Below are 20,458 nucleotides of genomic sequence, written 5' to 3'. Positions count from 1 at the left end.
CAGCCCTTTGGTTCACAGGCTGGCACTCAGTCCACTGAACTGCATCATCCAGGGCAGTTTTAGATTATATTTTTGCCTTTTACCATGCCTTGCAATTTATTGCTAAAAGTCAAACATGATGTTTGGGTGGAAGGAATTGAGGTATACAGACCTGTAAATGTGAGGCTTTATGTCTAATTCGCTAGAATACAGGCTGTGTTTGCTGTTTACTGTAAATATAGTCTCAAACGCTCAAATTTTCTCTAGTGCCCTTGTTTTGGTTTCCCCTGTTGTCTTTGGGTTTGCCGGGAGACTTCTTTTTTCTTTATTTCTCAGTTACAGCTTACATTCAATGTTATTTTGTATTAATTTCAGCTGTACAGCATAGTGGGTAGACTATCATATGCTTTACAAAGTCTTCCCCCTGATATTTCCAGTACCCATCTGGCGCTGTACATAGTTATTACAATATTATTGACTATATTCCCTATGCTGTACTTTGCATCTCCATGACTCTTTTGTAACTGCCAATTTGTACTTCTTAATTCATTCACCTTTTTAACCCAGCTTCTCAAGCCCTAACCTGTCTGGCAACCGTGAATCTGTTCTCTGTGTCTCTCAGTCTGTTTCCTGGAGACTTCTTCAATGGCGTCGAAGGGTCAATCCTTTTAGCTGTAATAAAGGAGCCCTAGAGAGGTGGTGAGGAGGTGTGGGGGGAGGGGTGCTCCATAGGTCTGTGGTAGGTCCCAGTCTTTTAGTGAGCCTGAGTGGGGCATTTAATGTGCCCCAGCTCCGTTAGGCTTTGGTAAAGTCCAAAGCGGTTAGATTTTGGTAAAACAGTTTCCCCTTGAGGGCAGGCCTTGTTAAGGAGAATCAAGAACTCTGGTGTGTTTCAGAAAGGTTACTTTTTTCTCTTGCCAGAGCTGAGGGGATTTCTCTCCTATCTTCACAATGAGAATCTAGTGGGACTCTTGGAGGTAAAACTCATGAAAGTGCGGAGACCCCCCAACACCCCGCAGTGCTACCTTCCTGCAGCTTTTAAGTCTCACACTTGTCCGCAGTGAGCTTCCAGCAATTCATCAGTTACACTTTGAAGCTTTCCTACCAATACTGGTTCCAGCTTGGTCTTCCTCACCTGCTAAGCTGTGATTTTCCGCCTCCTCCTGTCTGCCTCTTTAGTGTTGGGACAGTAGTTTGCCCCGTGACCTCAGTTCTCAGATGGATCTAGGAAGAGTTCCTGATTTTTAGTTTGTTCAGATTTGTGTAGTTGTTGTTGCGAGTACAGGAGTGGTGACTTCTAAGGTCCTTAAGTATCAGGTCAGGAAACAGAAGTTCTACTTGAATAGTTTTAGATTTATACACAACAAAAAAGTGACGTTAGCTCAGAGAGTTTTCACATACCCAGTACCCAGTTTCTGCTATTATTAACAACTTATATTAGCGTGTACATTTGTCACAGTCATTGCTACATTATTATGAACCACTATTGATACATTATTATTAACTAAGGTATATTTTTTAGATTTACCGGATGTCTTTTGTCCCAGGTGCCCATTCAAAACACACCATTACATTTAGTCATTATGTCTCCTTGGCTGGGACAGTTTCTCATGCTTTCCTTATTTTTGATGACTTTGACAGTTTTGAGGATTGCTGATCAGGTATTTTGTAGAATGTCTTCAATTGGGATTTGTCTGATGTTTTCCTTATGATTAGATTAGAATTAGGGGTTTAGGGAAGGAGAACCACAGAGGTAAGTAAAGTGCCATTTTCATCACATCGTGTAAAGGACACCTGCACAGTCAGTATGACTTCACTGTGCACACTCACTTTGATCACCAGGCTCAGGTTTCTTCAAGTTTCTGCACTGGAAATTTACCCAGTTTTCTCCCTTTCTATACTGTGTCCTTTGGAGGTGGTCACTGTGAAAGCATGCATTTTAGTATGCTATAGGGAGATACCTTCTATTTCCTTGAGGGTGAAGTATCTATATAAATTATTTGGAATTTTTTTGCATAGGGGGCTTGTCTGTCCTTCCCCATTTCTTTATTTATTCAGTCATTTATCCAATCGTTGTGCTTTGGGTTATAGGCCAATATTATTATTTTTTAATTTTGTTCTTGAAATTGTTATAGGTTGGCCATTAGGAGCTCTTTGGGTGGTCACCTGTGTTCCCTCATAACATTCCCATCAAGGCACTTTTGGTGTTGAACACTTCCTTACTTCCGGCACCATGGACACTTAAGGCTTATTTTATATGTTCCTGTGCCAGTCCTGGAGTCAGCCATTTCTCTAAAAGCTAACTCACTTTTATACCCCCTTTTCCCCTTGTACCTTCTTCTTTCAGCCTGTGTATCACTTTTTTTATTTTGGCTCTTTTTTAGAATTTTTTTGTGGTTTCCATAAGACTATGAATACTTTTTTGCCTGAATTATTTCTGGCTGTCTTTGACCAGTCTTTCTTGTGATATATGTTCTTTTTCTGCCTTTTACTTATGTTTCATTCAGCTCTACTCAACCCACCTTTTTTATTCAAGTTCCAGTTTGGGTTGCTCCTTATTATTTTCCATCTTTAAGTGAAGGAGACTGGTTGCTGGGAGAAAACACCAGTGTAGCATGGGGCCAAGGAGGGGACAGATACTGTCAGGAAAAAGCCAGCAAGCTGCTACATGCCTCAACTTCTACCTGGAATTTTTCTGAATTTTTTCCACTAATTTGTTTTCTTCATTTTGAGAAACTTCTTTCTTATTTTTTGGTGTCCAGAGAGCTGTGAGACTTACTGGCTGTGGCTCTAAAGCCAATACTTGCTTTCTGGCCTTTTCTGACTCTAACACTATGAGCTCCTGAGTCCTTCCTCTCACAGCCTCCTCCTAGGGCTTAGGGTGTCCGTATATTTTTCTTTTTTAAAAATATATTTTATTGATTATGCCATTACAGTTGTCCAACTCCCCCCTTTCACTCCCCTCCACCCTGCACACCCCTCCCGCACCATTCCCCCCCTTTCATTCATGTCCATGTGTCACAAGTTCTTTAGATTCTGTATCTCCATACTATCCTTGCCCTCCCCTCTGTCTATTTTCTACCTACCGTCTATGCTACTTATTCTCTGTACCTTCTCCCCGCTTCTCCTCCTCCGAATCCCGTTCCTAACCCTCCATGTGTTCTTCATTTCTATGGTTCCGCTCCTGATCTAGCTGTCCTCTTAGTTTGCTTTTGTTTTAGGTGTGGTTGTTAATAGCTCTGAGTTTGCTGTCCTTTCACTGTTCATATTTTTTATCTTCTTTTTCTTAGATAAGTCCTTTTAACATTTCATATAATAAGGGCTTGGTGATGATGAACTCCTTGAATTTGACCTTATCTGAGAAGCACTTTATCTGTCCTTCCATTCTAAATGAAAGCTTTGCTGGATAAAGCAATCTTGGGTGTAGGTCTTTGGATTTCATGACTTGGAATACTTCTTTCCAGCCCCTTCTTGCCTGTAAGGTCTCTTTGGAGAAATCTGCTGACAGTCTGATGGAAACTTCTTTGTAGGTAACTGTCTCCTTATCTCTTGCTGCTTCTAGAATTCTCTCCTTCATTTTAATCTTGGCTAATGTAATTATGATGTGCCTTGGTGTGTTCCTTCTTGGGTCCACCTTCTTTGGGACTCTCTGAGCTGCCTGGACTTCCTGGAAGTCTATTTCCTTTGCCAGACTGGGGAAGTTCTCCTTCATTATTTGTTCAAATAAGTTTTCCACTTGTTGTTCTTCCTCTTCTTTTTCTGGTATCCCTATAATTTGGATGTTGGAACATTTAAAGATGTCCTGGAGGTTCCTAAGCCTCTCCTCACTTTTTTGAATTCTTGTTTCTTCCTTCTTTTCTGTTTGGTTGTTTCTTTCTTCCTTCTGGTCCACACCCTTGATTTGAGTCCCAGTTTCCTTTCCATCACTATTGGTTTCCTGTGCATTTCCCTTCATTTCAATCAGTTTAGCCTTCATATGTTTCTCTAATTTGTGGCTAAAATAAACCAATTCTGTGAGCATCCTGATCACCAGTATTTTGAACTGTGCATCTGAAAGGCTGGCTATTTCTTGGTCACTTAGAATTATAGGCTCTGGGGCTTTGAGCTGTTCTTGAGCCATAATGTTTTGGTCTGTTTGTGCCCATTATGTATGAGGGGCGGAGCCTTAGGTGTTCACCTGGGCGGGGAGACCCAGTCGCTGGGTTGTGACACTGTATGTGGGGGCTGGGTCAGAGAGGGGAAAAAATGGCCCTTTGCTCCACTCTCTCTCAGATTTCTGTCCCCTCTGCAGCTTCCCACAAGCAAATTGGGCCCCTCTGGTGCTGGTTCCCAGGTGTGTGGGCCCGTGTACTCTCCAGAATCCTGTGTGTCTCTCCAACGAACTCTCTGTGGTCTTGGGAGTCTCTCCCAGCCCCTCAACCCCAAGAAAGTCTTTCCATTTGGTGCTTTCAGGCTCTAATTCCCATTGCTGGGGCCCTAGCCTGCACAGTCTGTCTCACTGTTCGCTCCTTCGCTTGGTTTATCTGCGCTCGAATGTGTGACCATAGTCAGCCAGCCGTCCTGCGCCCTCATTGGATCTGCCTGTCGCCACCCCACTCCTGGGATCCACCAACTGCCTTCACCTCCACTCCTGGGTCAGTCAGATGGAAAGGTCTTTCTAGCCCGACCCCACTCCGCTGCTGACTCCGCCCCTCTTACCAGTCTGGCCAAATGGTTTGTTGTTGTTGGACTTCCTGTGGTTCAATTTTCACCGTTTTGACTGTGTTTTTGTTTCTAAAATTTAGCTGTCTCCAAATTTAGTTGTGGGAGGGGCACAGTGTTTCCACCTATGCCTCCATCTTGGTCAGAAGTCCTCCTTATATTTTTCTTGTCCCCAGATTTAATCTCTTTAATTACAGCATAGTGGAAGGTCTGAAAGTCTACAGGCTGAATATGGTGGACAGCTCATGGGCTCCCAGTGCTGTGGTCTGGAGGTGAGGCACGCAAGGCTCTCGGATGCCAACATCTCATCCCCTCCCCATGGTGCCCTCCCTGGGTGCTGCCTGGCCTGTGGTGTGGGGCCACCGCAGTTTCCTAGTTTGGAGATGGAGTTCCCTTTGCTTTTCATCTCTTTTGTTGTTTTGGTGCTTGTGAAGGAAATGAAGGCAGAAAAGAACGCTCTACCCTTTTTAGGCCAAGCTGTTCCATCAATTTTTATGGTTTGTAGAAAGATTATTTTGTTGGAATCACATTTTTCAACATGTGACTCTCCACAAAAGTTATAAGGGGAAATATGATGCTTGCTTTTTATGAAAATGAAATTTTATAGAAAGAAAGGAATTATCATTCTCTCATTTATGAATGCCAACTATTTTAATAATTTTATATGAATCAGAAATATTTACATGAGCCCCTTTAGAATTTACTTACTGTGAGGAACATAGAACTTCAGGAACATTAATTTTTAGAAATGTAGGGCACTGTATACCCTTTGTCAGAGGTTACAAAGCAAATCAAAGAGGACTCTGTTCTCCACCCTCAGATGGCAATTTACTGTTCCTGACAGTACAGCTCATGGAAGTCAAATCTAGACCATCTGTTAGATTAAAAAACATTGTAAATATAAAGAACTTGAGACGAAATGAAAATATCCAGATAATATAATTGATTTTAAAATTGCTGTTTGCTTGAGAAAGTAGCCAAGTAGTTAAATGAAAGATGGTGTCTGTAGGACATTAGTGGAGAAGTCAGTCAGCGGCTTTCCTGCGACACCTGCTCTGAGAGCCTCTTGTATGTTCATAATTTGTTGCAGATAGTACTTTTCAGACAGAAAAACTTTAAACAAAATGGAAGAGGGTTGTTGGTTTTTTGTTTTTTTTTTTACTCTAGACACATTATTTGTCCTGACCAGTAGTCCTTCTGATCTTGGTAAATTGCCCATTTAAAAAAATACTTTTATAATTTAAATTATTCATAATCCAGATTGGAAACTTAACAGAGGATTGCTTTTGCTCTCTATTTAAAGTAAATGAAGNGTTACAAAGCAAATCAAAGAGGACTCTGTTCTCCACCCTCAGATGGCAATTCCTGACAGTACAGCTCATGGAAGTCAAATCTAGACCATCTGCTAGATTTAAAAAAATTGTAAATATAAAGAACTTGAGACAAAATGAAAATATCCAGGTAATATAATTGATTTTAAAATTGCTGTTTGCTTGAGAAAGTAGCCAAGTAGTTAAATGAAAGATGGTGTCCGTAGGACATTAGTGGAGAAGTCAGTCAGTGGCTTTCCTGCGACACCTGCTCTGGGAGCCTCTTGTATGTTCATAATTTGTTGCAGATAGTACTTTTCAGACAGAAACACTTCAAACAAAATGGAAGAGGGTTGTTGTTGTTTTTTTTGACTCTAGACACATTATTTGTCCTGACCAGTGGTCCTTCTGATCTTGGTAAATTGCCCATTTAAAAAAATACTTTTATAATTTAAATTATTCATAATCCAGATTGGAAACTTAACAGAGGATTGCTTTTGCTCTCTATTTAAAGTAAATGAAACAGTTGCTTTGCATTTGTGGGGAGAAAAAGTGCAGGCCTCTTTTCTATGTCAGGTTTCTAAACTCGTTAAGGATTTTTATAATATTGCTGTTTCGAGAATGGAGTTCCTGCCCTCTTTGCTCTAAACCAGGTATAGACTGTGATGGTCTTTTCTTGCTGGAAGAGGGGCCGACTCAGATGGCTGAGTGTCCCTGTATGTGCCGCATCCACAACTCTTAGTCCCTAAGTGGCTTCCTGGGCCACCTCCTCTGCAGTTCCAGCTCCTCAACTACAAACTTTCACTATTACATATATTTTTAATTTGTTATTTTTAGTTTGTATTATTTTTAAATGCTTTCTAAGAAATATTCTTTTGAACAAATGCTGGTTTAGATATAACCAACTGATAATCTGAAAATATGAGAATATTTACACTTGTCAGGTAAAGCAGGTAGAAATATATCTTTGCCCTGGTGGTTTCTTGAAAATGTCAGTCTGATACAGGGTTTAAGCAGATGAAATCACTCATATTCAACCGTTTTTAACTGACAAAGTTGGAAATTTCATTGTGTTTGTTTTAAGAGCTTATAGATAGCAAATGGCACTGTTAAGAGTTTTTAAAAAGGAGAAATGGAGGTAATTTCCATTCTGTCAGAAGGAGAGTTGAAAAGCTGTTCCAGTGTAAATACAATTACTTTAATGGAGGCCATATTTCCATTTATACTTTGCCTCATTGCCTTGCCTTTCTATTTTAGTTTGTTCATGTCCCCACCAGTAGGACATGGACTTGATAGCATGCATTTCTATCACGAATCACATTGCAACTGCCCCATTTTTTTTACTCTTGCTTCAACCCTCCAACTATATATAAGAATATTCACCATTATTGATTTATTTTCTTATGTCCAGTATAAGGTGATAGGGACTAACTAATCTTAATGTGGATTTCTGGGCGTCTGCCTCCAGGCTCATCCCTTTTCATTGTTCCCACTGCTGTTGCTGACCCCTGTCCCTCTCCTGGTGGGTACAGGTCCTCAGTGAGGTTCCACTAACAGCTCCTGTGGGGATGTTGATCACTGCCTAGCAGCTGTGCATAATTCTTTAGCTTCTTTGATCTGAATCTTTATCTCAACCGCTTCAGAAGAAGCTCTTCCATACCTGGCAGACATCCTTTACCTGGAGTTAGCTCTGATTCCTCCTCTGGAGTCTACCATCCCATCCATGCCTTTGAACCTTTCTAAGTCACTTAACTCTGGACCTGTGTTCACTTCTAAAGTTAGCTGGTTGAATATCGGAGTCCTATGATTCTGTGCCTAAAAGCCATGTAAAGTTGCTCTTTCCTTCCTAAAATGTAAACAACAGTATTACACATAATTTTTACATAGTTATTTCACAGGGTGAATATTAATAGCATAAAATACTAGCCTTCATCTCAGAATGGAATACTACTGTCCAGTATGAGGATATCTAAATGCTTAGTCCACACCCAGCTCAGTTTCCTGAAGTCCTTGTAGTGCATCATTTCTGATGGAGCGTGCAGGTGTGACTATAAAATTCCCCCAACAGAAACCACATCACCTCGTTAGCCACATAAGAAAATGACAAAACAAACAACTGTGAAAGCACACTTGCCAAGCTTTTAGCATCACCATATCAAGGTGAGGAAACATTTGTACTAGATGAAATTGAGGCTGGATAAAGCCCAAACGACAAGTCTGGCCTACCTGTCTTTTCTAAGCTGCAGTATATGGAAAGTGTGTTTGTGTCAGTGAGGCCAGGGTTCCAGAAAATTCTTTGCTCCCTAAAGCCACATCACCAGTCCAGGGATGGGGAAAGGATACAAGAAAACACGCATGCTACCTTCTTAGTCATTACCAGATCTCTGACAAGTAATAATTGGAGCTGATGTCCATTTGACATTGCTTCACCAAATCTTCACAGAAACCCAGTGATGTGTAGTATTACTGTCTGCCTTATTTTCAGCAGAGAATAGTCAGGCTCAGAGAAACATACATAGTTAGCTAGTTAGCAGTCAATTCAAGATTCAAACTAAGTCTGTCTTACCTCAGTACCCATAGTCTTTTACTTTACTTTACACTGGTTTTAAAGTTGAATGCCAGCAATGAAATTGGAACATCGGTGAGAAAAGGATTAGAGGCGCTATATGCCCTACCACACAAGGTTTTTCTGCTTTGGTAGAAGCCTCAGAGTATGAAAGAAGCAAGCATCTGCCTGACTTCAGTTAACTTTAAAAAGGACTATAAAGTAATCAAAGACACTGAACAGAGTGAAAATAAAGAGTGACGCTTAATAAGAAAAAGGCAGATTACCCTAATAAAGAATGGGCAAGAATTGAACAGACACTTTCTCAAAATAACTAATCACATGATCAATGAGCATGTGAAAAGATGTTCAACATCATTAGTCATTAGAGTAAAGCAAATAGGAGCCACAGTAGAAATCACTGCATACCCAGCAGAATTGCTAAGATGAAAAAGACCCCACAGTTCTAAGTATAGGTGGGGATCTGGAGCCACTGGATCTCTCAGTCACTGCTGGTGGGAGCATCCCTTAGCAAAGCCACTGTGGAAAACCATTTGATAACTTCAAATACAAACAAACACTTGCATAACACATGGCCCAGCATTTTACTTTATATAATTTACCATTACATGAAGTTCAAAAACAGGAAAAATTAAATTAAGCTGTTAGAAGTCAGTCAGCCCTTGTAGGGGGTGGGAGGGAGCGTGTGGGACTTCCTGAGGTGCTGGGTATGTTCTGTTTCTCCATATGGGTGGTTACAGTGTGTTGAGATGTTGAAAATTCACCAAGTTATATTCACTTAGGGTGTGTGCATCTTCGGTATGTATATTCTACTTTAATGCTGTTTTTGAAGTACTCTATGTACAGATGCTAGTCCTTAATTTTTGACTCCTGCTGTGGCAATATAAATTTAAATCAACAAGAGGCTTTACATATGTATAAAATAGGAATTTTGTGGCGTATCATGGACCTGTATTGTGGGAGAAAGGTTGTTGATTCTTTTCTTGTGGACTCTCAATTTGTCTGAACCTCATAAAGTGAGGAAGGAAGCAAATGGTGGATTCCATCGACACCAGCAATGATGTTGTTTAGCATTCATTCAGCCCACGTGACACTGACTGGTCAGGCTTTTACCAGATTACAGGCTCATTCTTGCCTTGGAGTCTAAAATAACACTTACCTTTTTATTATGATTCTTATACATCCAAGAAGAAAAGCATAAGGAAAATAACCGTGAGATTATAAGACCTGCCTAAAACAAATCCTGAACATTTATTCTTTATGAAATGAGGTGAAAAGATTTGAGGAGAAGTCCTCTTCTCACAGGGACAGGCTTCGTTTGCAGTAGTGGTTGTGAAAGCCTGTATGGAATGTTCAAGGAACCTCAGCAAAGGTCTTAGAACTATTGTACAAAGTGTTCAGGTGGCTGTGCAAGTTGGGTTTCCCAGTTCACATCACAACACAAAAATAACTGAATTCTAGTATAAGACAGGTGTAAAAAGAACAAACTTGTATTTTGAAAATAAAAATTGTGAAATGTTACATGGCAAAGAGTCTAATGTTGTCTGAAACAAAAAATTGAGACTCGTGGCTGTCCTTTCTCTGAGCTCCCATTGTCCTGCCTTCTCATGTGACCATTGTGGATCCCTGCCTGATCCGTTTAAGGTCCACAGTTGATTGATGGCAAAGCAAGGCCGGGCCTGCTATTTTTTCATCCCTTGAGAGACATCCCAAGTAGTAGGTTAATAACCCAGATATCACAGATGTGATATTAATGCATCTCTCATAAAATATGTATTTCAGCTCGCTACCCTTGAATTCCCTCCAAAGAAACTATTTGGAAACAAAGATGAACGTGTGATTGCTGAGAGGCGGAGTCACTTGGAGGTAATGGAATGAAGCTTTTCTTTCTCTGTGTGTAGAAAATTCGCCATCTGTTTGACCAGTGAGAATCGATCCTGTTACAACACTACTACCTTGTTCCATGAATGTGAATTCAGGTGCTGCTTCGTTGACGCAGAAGATGGCAGCAGTAGATTATAAAGTAATGATATCGATTTATTTAAAATACGTCCTTTTCCCCCTGTGGGTTAGCAGAACATTTTTTTCTGGTTTTTAAGGAGCTACTTTTATTCTGAGGGTTAGGAAGCAGGTTGTGGGTGAGAACTAAATATTCATTATAGACAGATGGTATGAAGAAAAGATGAAGGTATGAAGTTTGCTGTAAAAAAACTTGAATTAATTAACTGAAGATAGTATTGCATCATTACTTTTTCAAGATAATTGGGAGCAAAAAGACACATACCTATTTTAGTCATGGTTAGGTGTTGTTTTTTTTTTTTTAATTTACTTTAACTTAGTCTTCTGAGGAGCTACATGTAGAACTTTGATTCAAGATAACTGTTTTTTCTGCAGGCCTCCCTGCTAACACACTTTGTGGGCCACTTTATATATTATAGAGAGTGTGTTTTTCTTTTCAGGATGGAATCGCTAACTTGGTTGGAATCTGATGCTAGTGCGCTGAGTGTGTGCATTGAGGCACAGCCACAAGCCGTCCTAAATTGGTGGCTACTCTCCTGCTATTGTGAGCCACTGAGGCAAGACAGTATAAGGTTACAAATAGCTCACTACAGTGTGTCAGCAAGGATTAGGAAAACTTCCGGAGGCTGGAGATTCCAGTGAGAGCCAAAGGAAAGAAGTGGGGGACATGGAGAAATAGAAAACTCAGAGATTGCAGGCTGTGAGGGGCGTTGTAGAGGTTTGGGATCCTCAGCACAGAACTATTCTGAGGACAGACAAGTTTCAGGGTGTGGCCATGCTTCCAAGCAGGCATTTGAGTTAAACCATAAAGTTACACATTTGAAGAGGTCCTGGAACTCCTAGGACTGAATTCTGGATGTGTCACTGCAGGCTTCTAAAAATCATCCTGCAAGATGGGATGAGACTGTTATCCAAGTGAAGAATTTGCCTGCAAGGGAAGGATTATCATGGTGAGCCTGCTGTTCAAATTTTCTTGAAGGTTTGATTGTATCATGCAAGAAATTTAATAACAGTAGAACCAGGGATGATTTTCTGTACCTAACCCTTAGCTGTCTCAGTGATCTAGACTTGTCTGCAGTGAAAACAGGGAGAATAACAGTACATAGAAACAAGTTTATAAACAGCAGGAAATAGACCATTGTCATTCCTAGCAACCTGGCCGTGCCGTGGCAGACTGGGCGTTTTTTCTACTGTGCGTCTGTGAGAACAGCTTTGAGTGACTTACATCTTTCTATTCCAGCTTCCAGCATGAGAGCAGAGTTCAGGGCTGACTTTCGTTCCTGGTGCCTTGTTTGTTCTTTCAGTATCTTCTACTTAATCACTTAGCTGTCACCTATTGATGAACAAAGTCCTATTTAATGTCTCTGTCCATACAAGGATCCTTTCTGTTGCCTGCGACTGTTACTTACCTGTGGCATTGGCCTTCATACAATGATTCCATACCTCATGGAAATAGGCACTTACACTTTAAATTAAATGTGTTTCATCTAATGTTGACAGTTAAATTTTTGAATATTATGGTTTTTTCAAGGAGAAAGCATAATTCAGCTTCACATTTTTATGGAAAATGAACAAAATTACTTTCCTTGAGTTTCCCATTCGATTTAAATCTTTGTACATGTCTTTAATTCCTAATAAGTACTGAAGACAGTACTAGGCATTATATGGAATATAAATGAGACATTGCTTTCTCTCCAAAAACGTTTTACTTCCTGTATGAAATTATCCAGAGGTAAAACTTAAATACATAAACACATACAGAAAGGTGGTTTTCATTCAAACACGTTTGCACTGATACACACTGGCATACATAGTGTGTGCTCAAAAGGAATTCTCTGACAGTTTTTAAAATCCAGAAGTGCAACATTATAAGCCTCCTCACCTTGAGTCAGCTATAGAAAGCAGTATTTTAAGTGTTCAGTTGTTTTAATCTTTCTCACTATTAAAACATTTCCAAGATTTTGACCTTGAGTTTGAGCTTCTTACCAAACAGTATAAAATATTTTCACATTAAAAACACAGACACCACGTTTGGACATTCCAAGTTAAATCTGTTAAAATAATGATTTGTAAAAATGATGGGTAGTAGCAGAAATTTCCAACTCTCACGAGATATCTTGGAGATTAATTTCCTTACTTAAAGAGAGGAATGTTAGTTGTATGTGTGGCGGTGGTGATCGAGGGGGGAGGCCCAAGAACAGTAGCATTGCACACGCTGCACCATAAAAGGCAGGAGTGAGTAAGAACATGATGATGGTAAATGGAGGAGTATAAACTGGGCCTCTAGCACTCTTATTGATAAACTCGCATCAGCTCCACCCAAAAAAAGTCATCACACCAACTTTACACCCGGAGCCAGTTTTTCCAGAATCTGGCCTGTTCCTGATTTCACCGTGTGCTCAAATCAAAGATTCACACCATACATTTGAAGGTTTCGAATGTGGGCAGGCCTTCAAGCCAGTCTGCCTCTGCAGCTGGCCGGAACCAGTTCAGTGTTAAGTGTGTGTGTTGTGGCGGATCCTGCCCTCAGGCAGTCAGAGGATTCTGACAGTAACACTTCCCAGGTGTGATGTCCCTTCTTGTAACCGGATGGTAGCCAAGGAAACAAAGGTTGGCAGATGAGGCTGTCACTTTGAGCAGAAAGGTGCTTTTTACTATATTTGAAACCAGATACCATTACTGTTCATTAGGTTGAATCATAAGGAACTGCCAGTGTATGTCAGAATGGTGGCACGCTGGCAGTAGCATACACTTCCACGTAGCTCTTGACTCTTCACTGACCATGACTGAAAGGATGGCCTTTCATTATACTCTTACTGGTTTTTGTTTAAAGAAACATGTTTATTATAATTGTTGATTTTTACATATTCATTCCATGGCTCATCAGACGTTCTGAATCTCAGTTGCTTATGGCTTTGTTTATTTTTAAAGCATATCTTTATGCTCGGTGTCAGATTATTTCTGTGCAAATTTATTTCCTATCTGAATTACTGAATTTGAAAAATTTCTAGGAAGTTTTCTTGAAAGTACTGGAACATGCAGCAACCCTAGGTCACCTCTTTCTCTCTTCCCCATTTTCATATTAAGAACTAAAGCATTATTTAAAAGAATAAAAAGGAATGTGGTAGCTAAGAGTGTGGGCCTTGGAGCATCATCCTGGTCTTGAATTCTGGTTCTGCTCCTTTGCAATTATTTACTACCATTGCTTCAGTTTCCTTTCCTGTAAAATGAGAAACAGCAATACCACCACCTCCTGGAGTTGACCTGAGGATTAAATGAGACCATGCACAGAGGAAAATCACTCAAAAATGTTAGGTGGTAAGCTGGTGATAGTAAAGATGGTAGGAGTTGGGGTTGTGCCAACAACAGCAGCCAGGGAGCTGTAAGAGCCAAGGATGGGCAAAGAGCACCACCCACTCACAGGCATAAAGTGGAACAATGTGAGTTTCTCAGTTGGGGACAGCAATGTCTGAGGGCAAAGACACTAACATTATGTGAGTATTCTTATTCATGGTGATCTCTGGAAGATATGAGGGAGTTCTTGCTCTAATAGCAGCTTTTTATTCAACCTGTAAAATTGTAATCTGGAAAACAGAAATGCTTTCTGATAATTTTAGCAACATTGAGCTTTTGTCCATGGTGGCCGAGATCAGGGGCGTAGCATTATTATGTGAGCACAGCTCCTCCACATTTGTGGAGCTGTTATTCACAGCTGGTTAATTCTGTTTGCATGGATCCCTGGTCATTGACTGTAGGACTGTCCACTGTGGAGTCCCCAGCTCCCTTGAGCTTCTCTGCCTAGGAACAAACAGAAAAGTATCATCGCCTTTCAGCAGAGATCCCAGAAATACACCTAATTTTTTTAACACTGTTAGATTTAGTGATTCATGGCACAAAGGAAGAACCACATACCATGGGAAACTTAGGGGCATCTCAGCAAAAAGGGGTTACAGAGAACGTGGGCTTGTTTGAGTAATGTTGGGAAGAGTGCAAGCAAGTGGGGCTTTGCTCTGGACTGGGTGTCAGGTTGGTTCTGTGATTGAGTATTTTAATCTTATCTAGAAGACAAAAAGAGTAGAATAAATTTAAAACTATGACTGATTTTTTAAAAGTAGCAGTAATCCATATGAGCCAAAATAGGGCTATTTGATCATAGACATGGTTTGTGCAGTGTTCATGTTTTTGTCTGTGTGAAGACTTGATTATTTAGTGATTTTTTTTTTTGTCAGGCTTCTTCATAGTCACACAGTAGCCTTGCTTGGTCTGGGTATTCTTTGAAATTGTTTAAGGTTGGCAGGAAAACACCACAGCTTAGCTTTGAGTACTAGGACAGCTCCCAGCTGCTTTTTATCCCCCCCCCCTTTTTTTTCAACAAGAAACCTGTTTTTTTTCTTACAATAAACAGATACTCAGAGTTTATAGGTATCATTCTTTACGTGGGAACAATGAAATAAGTGAAATAAAGAGTTGTCTTAAAAATAAAGTCTTAATAGTTCAAATATCTGCCAAATACAGGTATTAGTAGAAGCTGCCTATGTTGAAACCTCTACCGCGACTGCCCCCTACCCTTGCGGAGAGTTACTTTTCTGACTTATGGTTCCTGTAACATACAGTCTACTCATTCTCCTTGAGTTTTATGTTTCTTTCAAACCTTAAATTTATAACAATAGAATCATTTGGTTTATACATTTTATTGGTTGAGACCTTTCAGTTTCAGAGTTAATTTCAGGAATTAAAAGTCTTTGAGTTTTTTCATTAATTTGGCTGTATGAAAGATGCCTAGCAATTCTGTGCTTAATTTAACATTCTATCTACTCTCTGCAGACATGACAAAGTGGATAATGGTAGAACCATTATCAAACATGCAGAGATTTAAGAAATACCTCACCTTAAGTACCTTAAGAAGAAGGAAACATTTTCTTCTTCACTTGCGTTTTTTTCTGGTTATCTGGTTATTTATATTTACATTTATATTTAGGTTATCTAGTTATTTGTATTAGTCCATATTCACCACTGTCAGTAGCAAAGCATTTTTGAAGGGAATTGGGTGACTAGAAATGTTAGAGGAGATTGAGCTGGAGTCTGGGGGCTGACCCGTCTTGATGCTTCATGGAGTCAGAGGAGCTGAGAATGCTGTGATTCTGGGGCTAATTTCAGGAAGGGGGGAGGGACTCAGTGTGCTATTGGAACAATGTGGAAAGTTCTAGAGTAAGACCTGATTTAGAACCCCGCTCTATGATACACCAGTGTCTGTGTGACCTTAGCAAGTTGCTTGCCTCCCTGAACTTCAGCTTCTAACTTACTAAATGGCAGAAATCATTATCTACTTTGTAGAATTGTTGGAACAACATGAAAAGCTACATACTGTATGGAAGTAAGCAATGTCATAAAGGGGGAGCAGGAAGTATGAGAAAGAATGAACTCTAGAGGCAAATGGCCAGTAAAAAATCATTTTATACAACAGAAATTCTTACAGTATCGATGTAAGTTGGTGCTTTATGATCACATCAAACAGTGTGAGTCTCCACCTGAAGGGAAAATCCCCCTTTAGTTTTCATGAGCGCTTAGTGGTTCAAGAAGGAACAAAAATTAAAATGTGAATGTTTCCAAGGAGAGGAACAACTGCCAAATCACAGGGAGGCCTGGAGGGGGAAGGGAATTACCCACCCTGTGTCTTCAGACAGTTTTGCTCTCTGCCATTTTCACCTTCTTTGTTCCAAAATGGCATCCTCTGGGAGGTGATGGCTAACAACTCTGGCACTCAACGCACAGGAAAGTGGAAAAATGTTCTCCATCATTATGCTCCCAACCTAAAACTCTGAGCTGGCAACCAGATCTTCATTACTTTATTCATTGTAATTTAAGTCAGCTGACACATCTCTGAGCTTGGAGCACCTCCCTCAGCTCAAATGTAGTCTGCTCCGAGAGACCTGCCCCAAGGGGAAGCAGTCCTACCCCATGACTCCCCACAGGACGCCCCTGTTATTTCTTGGTCACGGCACTTAGAAGTGGTTGGAGAGAATTATTGGTTGGTTGGTTGGTTTTTTTAAGTGTTTTATATTTTACTAAAAGATAAGCTCTATGAGGACAGGTATTTCAGCTGTCTTGTTCACTGTTGTTTCCTCAGCACCTGGAGCCGTATCTGGACCTTAATAGGGCCTTAATGAATGTTTGGTGAGCAACCATTTAAAGTTGTGTTGAATAGCAAGTAGCACATGTTTGTTCTGACACTAAACATTTTTAAACGAGAGCATGTGCTTAACCCTGGGTTAGAATGCTAGATCCACCACTTTATAGTGCGCCTTTGGGCAGGTTACCCACTCTGAACTTCATTATTATCAGTGTGAAACAGCAACAAGAAGAACTAAATTTCAGAGCTGCTGAGGGGATCAAATGAGGGTGGCATGTGAAAACACCCAATAGACGATACAGCCCATAATGCATCCTCAATTAATATAGAATAATGATTACATACACTGTAGAGTCCAGCAGACCTCATAATGAATCCTTGCTGTGCTACTTACTGACCTGGTGCACTTGGACGAGTTACTTAACCTCTCAGTGAGTCAGTTTCCTCCTCTAAAAAGGGATCGTGACAATACTCAGTTCATCAAGTGATTGTGAGGGTTAAGTGAGATAATTCACACAAAATATTAAACAGGTGCCAGGTACATGACAAATACTAGAAATGATATGGCAGTTGCTGTATAGTGCTGTAGAGTATACTTTTAAAATTAAACATTTAAAGCCCTATTTATTGCAACAAGACAAGAAAAGGAAATGAAAGGTATACTGATTCAGAAGGAAAAGTAAAAGTGTCTTGTTGCAGAAAACATGAATACCTATGTAGAAAATCCAAAATAATTGACAGAAAGCCTCCCCGGAACTCATAAACAATTACGGCAAATTGCACTATGCAAGGTTAACATACAATCACCAATCATTTCCCTGTATACCAGCAGTGAACGACTGGAGTTTGAAATTAAAAGCACATCATTATTTAATATTAGTCCCCTCAAAAATTAAGTAGAATCTACTAAATATATATAAGATCTATGTGAGGAAAACTATAAAACTCAATTTAAAAAGAGAACTAAACAAATGAATACGCATTACATGTTCATGGATACGAAGATTCAATGTTGTCAAGATGTCAGTTTTTCCCAGCTTGATTTATAGATTCATTGCAATCCCAATCAAAATCCCAGCAAATTATTACATGAGTATGGACAAACTGATTGTAAATTTTATACAGTAAAGCCCAAGAATAGCCAATGAAGTTTTAAAAGAAAAGAATGAAGTTAGAGGGTTGACATTACCTAATTTTAATACATAGTATGAAGCTATAGTATTCTAGACAATGCGTTTATTATCAAATAAAGACACAGATCAATGGAGCAGAATAGAAAGCCCACAAATAGACCCAGATAAATGTAGCTGGCTGATCTTTGACAAAGGAGCAAAAGCAATACAATGGAGCAAAGATAATCTTTTCAACAAGTGATATGTTGAAACAACTGGACATTCACATAACAAAAAGAAAGGAAAGAATCTAGATATAGACCTTACTTACACATTCCACAAGAAGTAACCCAAAATGGCCCTGGCTGGTGTGTAGCTCAGTGGATTGAGCGCGGGCCTGCAAACAACGTGATCGCGGTTCCATTCCCAGTCAGGGCACACACCTGGGTTGCAGGCTAGTTCCCAGCAGGGGACTCATGAGAGGCAACCATACATTGATATCTCTCTCCTTCTCTTCTTCCCTTCTTCTCTAAATATAAATAAATAAAATCTTAAAAAATAAAAACCCAAATTTCTAAAAAAAAAGAAAAGAAGTAACTCAAAATGGATCATAGACCTAAATGTAAAATGCAAAACTATAAGTTAACAGAGGAGAAAACCTAGATGGCCTTGGGTATGGTGATGATTTTTTTAGATATAACATTAAAGATATGACCCATGAAAAAAATAATTGATAAGGTGGACTTCATTAAAATTGAAAATTTCTGCTCTACAAGAGACAATGATGAGAGAATGAGAAGACCAACCATAATCTAGGGGGAGAAATATTCACAAGAGACACATCTGATAAAGAACTCTTATTAAGAATATAAAATGAACTTTTAAAACCTCAACAATAAGGAAATTTTAAAAAACAATAAAAAATGGGCCAAAGATCTGAACATATAGACATCTCACAAAGAACATATAGAGATGGCAAATAAGCATACTAAAGGATACTCATCAACATCATATGCCGTTAGGGGCCTGCAAATTAAAATACCAATGAGGTACTTCCCCACACCTATTAGAATGGCCAAAATCCCAAACTCCAGGGACAAGGGCTGGAGAGGATGTGGAGCAGCAGGACTCCCATTCATTGCTGGTGGGAATGCAAAATTGAGACAGGCACTTTGGAGGACAGTTTGGAAGTTTCTTACAAAACTAAACACACTCTTACCATACAGTTTAGCAGTTGTACTCCTTGGTATTTACCCGAATGAGGTGAAAATATGTACACATAAAAACTTACACATGTAAACTACAGACTGTGTTATATGATGTATCAGTGTCATTTCATTGATTATGATAAATACAACACTCTGGTGTGGGATGTTAATAGTGAATGTAGGGATGTATATGGAAAAATCGCTGTACCTTCTCCTCAATTTTTTGTGACCCTATAACTTCATCTAAAAATAGTTGATAAAAATCATTTAAAAGTTGTCATGCAGTCATCATGCAGTTGTAATCTCCTTCCTTTCCTCTTTGTCTCTCTTTATTCCACTTTCACTTCTGTCCTCCCTACATTCTCTTATTTTTCTATTGTCCTTTTATTGCTTTGCTAAACAGAAGGAGGGAAGAATAATGGGTGGACCTTATCTGAGAAGCACTTTATCTGTCCTTCCATTCTAAATGAAAGCTTTGCTGAATAGAGCAATCTTGGATGTAGGTCCTTGCCTTTCATAACTTGGAATACTTCTTTCGAGCCCCTTCTTGCCTGTAAAGTCTCTTTTGAGAAATCAGTTGACAGTCTGATGGGAACTCCTTTGTAGGTGACTGTCCCCTTATCTCTTGCTGCTTCTAGAATTCTCTCCTTCATTTTAATCTTGGGTAATGTAATTATGATGTGCCTTGGTGTATTCCTCTTTGGTTCCAACTTCTTTGGGATTCTCTGAGCTGCCTGGACTTCCTGGAAATCTGTTTCCTTTGCCAGATTGGGGAAGTTCTCCTTCATTATTTGTTCAAATAAGTTTTCCACTTGTTGCTCTTCCTCTTCTTTTTCTGGTATCCCTATAATTTGGATGTTGGAACATTTAAAGATGTCCTGGAGGTTCCTAAGCCTCTCCTCATTTTTTTGAATTCTTGTTTCTTCATTCTTTTCTGATTGGATGTTTCTTTCTTCCTTCTGATCCACTTCATTGATTTGAGTCCCAGTTTCCTTCTCATCACTATTGGTTCCCTGTACATTTTCCTTTATTTCATTTAGCATAACCTTCATTTTTTATCTAATTTGCATCAAATTCAACCAATTCTGTGGGCATCCTGATTACCAGTGACTTGAACTGTGCATCTGATAGGTTGGCTACCTCTTTGTCACTTGGTTGTATTTTTTCTGGAGCTTTGATCTCTTCTTTTGTTTGGGCCATTTTTTTTTTTTGTCTTGATGCACCTGTTACATAGTGAGGGGTGGAGCCTTAGGTATTCACCCGGGAGGGGTGAGCCATGTCACTGTTTTGTGACACTGTATGTGGGACAGGGGTCCGAGAGGGAACAGTGGCACTTGCTTTGCTCTCTGCTGGATTTCAGTCACTTTCCCACTTCTGGCAAGCAAATTGGTCCTTTTCAGTGCTTGTGCATGTTCTAGGACCCTGTGGGTCTC

General features: G+C 39.8%; 1 protein-coding gene across 3 annotated transcripts in view; it reads left to right on the top strand.

Annotated features, from left to right (window-relative positions):
• The window catches only part of KIF16B (kinesin family member 16B), a 325,810-nt gene that overhangs the window by 285,153 nt on the left and 20,199 nt on the right, over positions 1-20,458 (top strand). For all 3 annotated transcript variants that reach the window (XM_037043081.1, XM_037043080.1, XM_037043079.1), the window contains one exon: positions 10,339-10,422. In XM_037043081.1, coding sequence (XP_036898976.1) covers positions 10,339-10,422 — 84 coding nt within the window. The remainder of the gene's footprint in view (positions 1-10,338; positions 10,423-20,458) is intronic.

The sequence above is a fragment of the Sturnira hondurensis genome, unplaced genomic scaffold (genome assembly GCF_014824575.4).
Source record: "Sturnira hondurensis isolate 20B ecotype Veracruz unplaced genomic scaffold, ASM1482457v3 Scaffold0003874, whole genome shotgun sequence".
NCBI lineage: Eukaryota > Metazoa > Chordata > Mammalia > Chiroptera > Phyllostomidae > Sturnira > Sturnira hondurensis.
The sequence above is the reverse complement of the archived record's forward strand: the minus strand, read 5'-3'. Positions and strand labels throughout refer to the sequence as shown.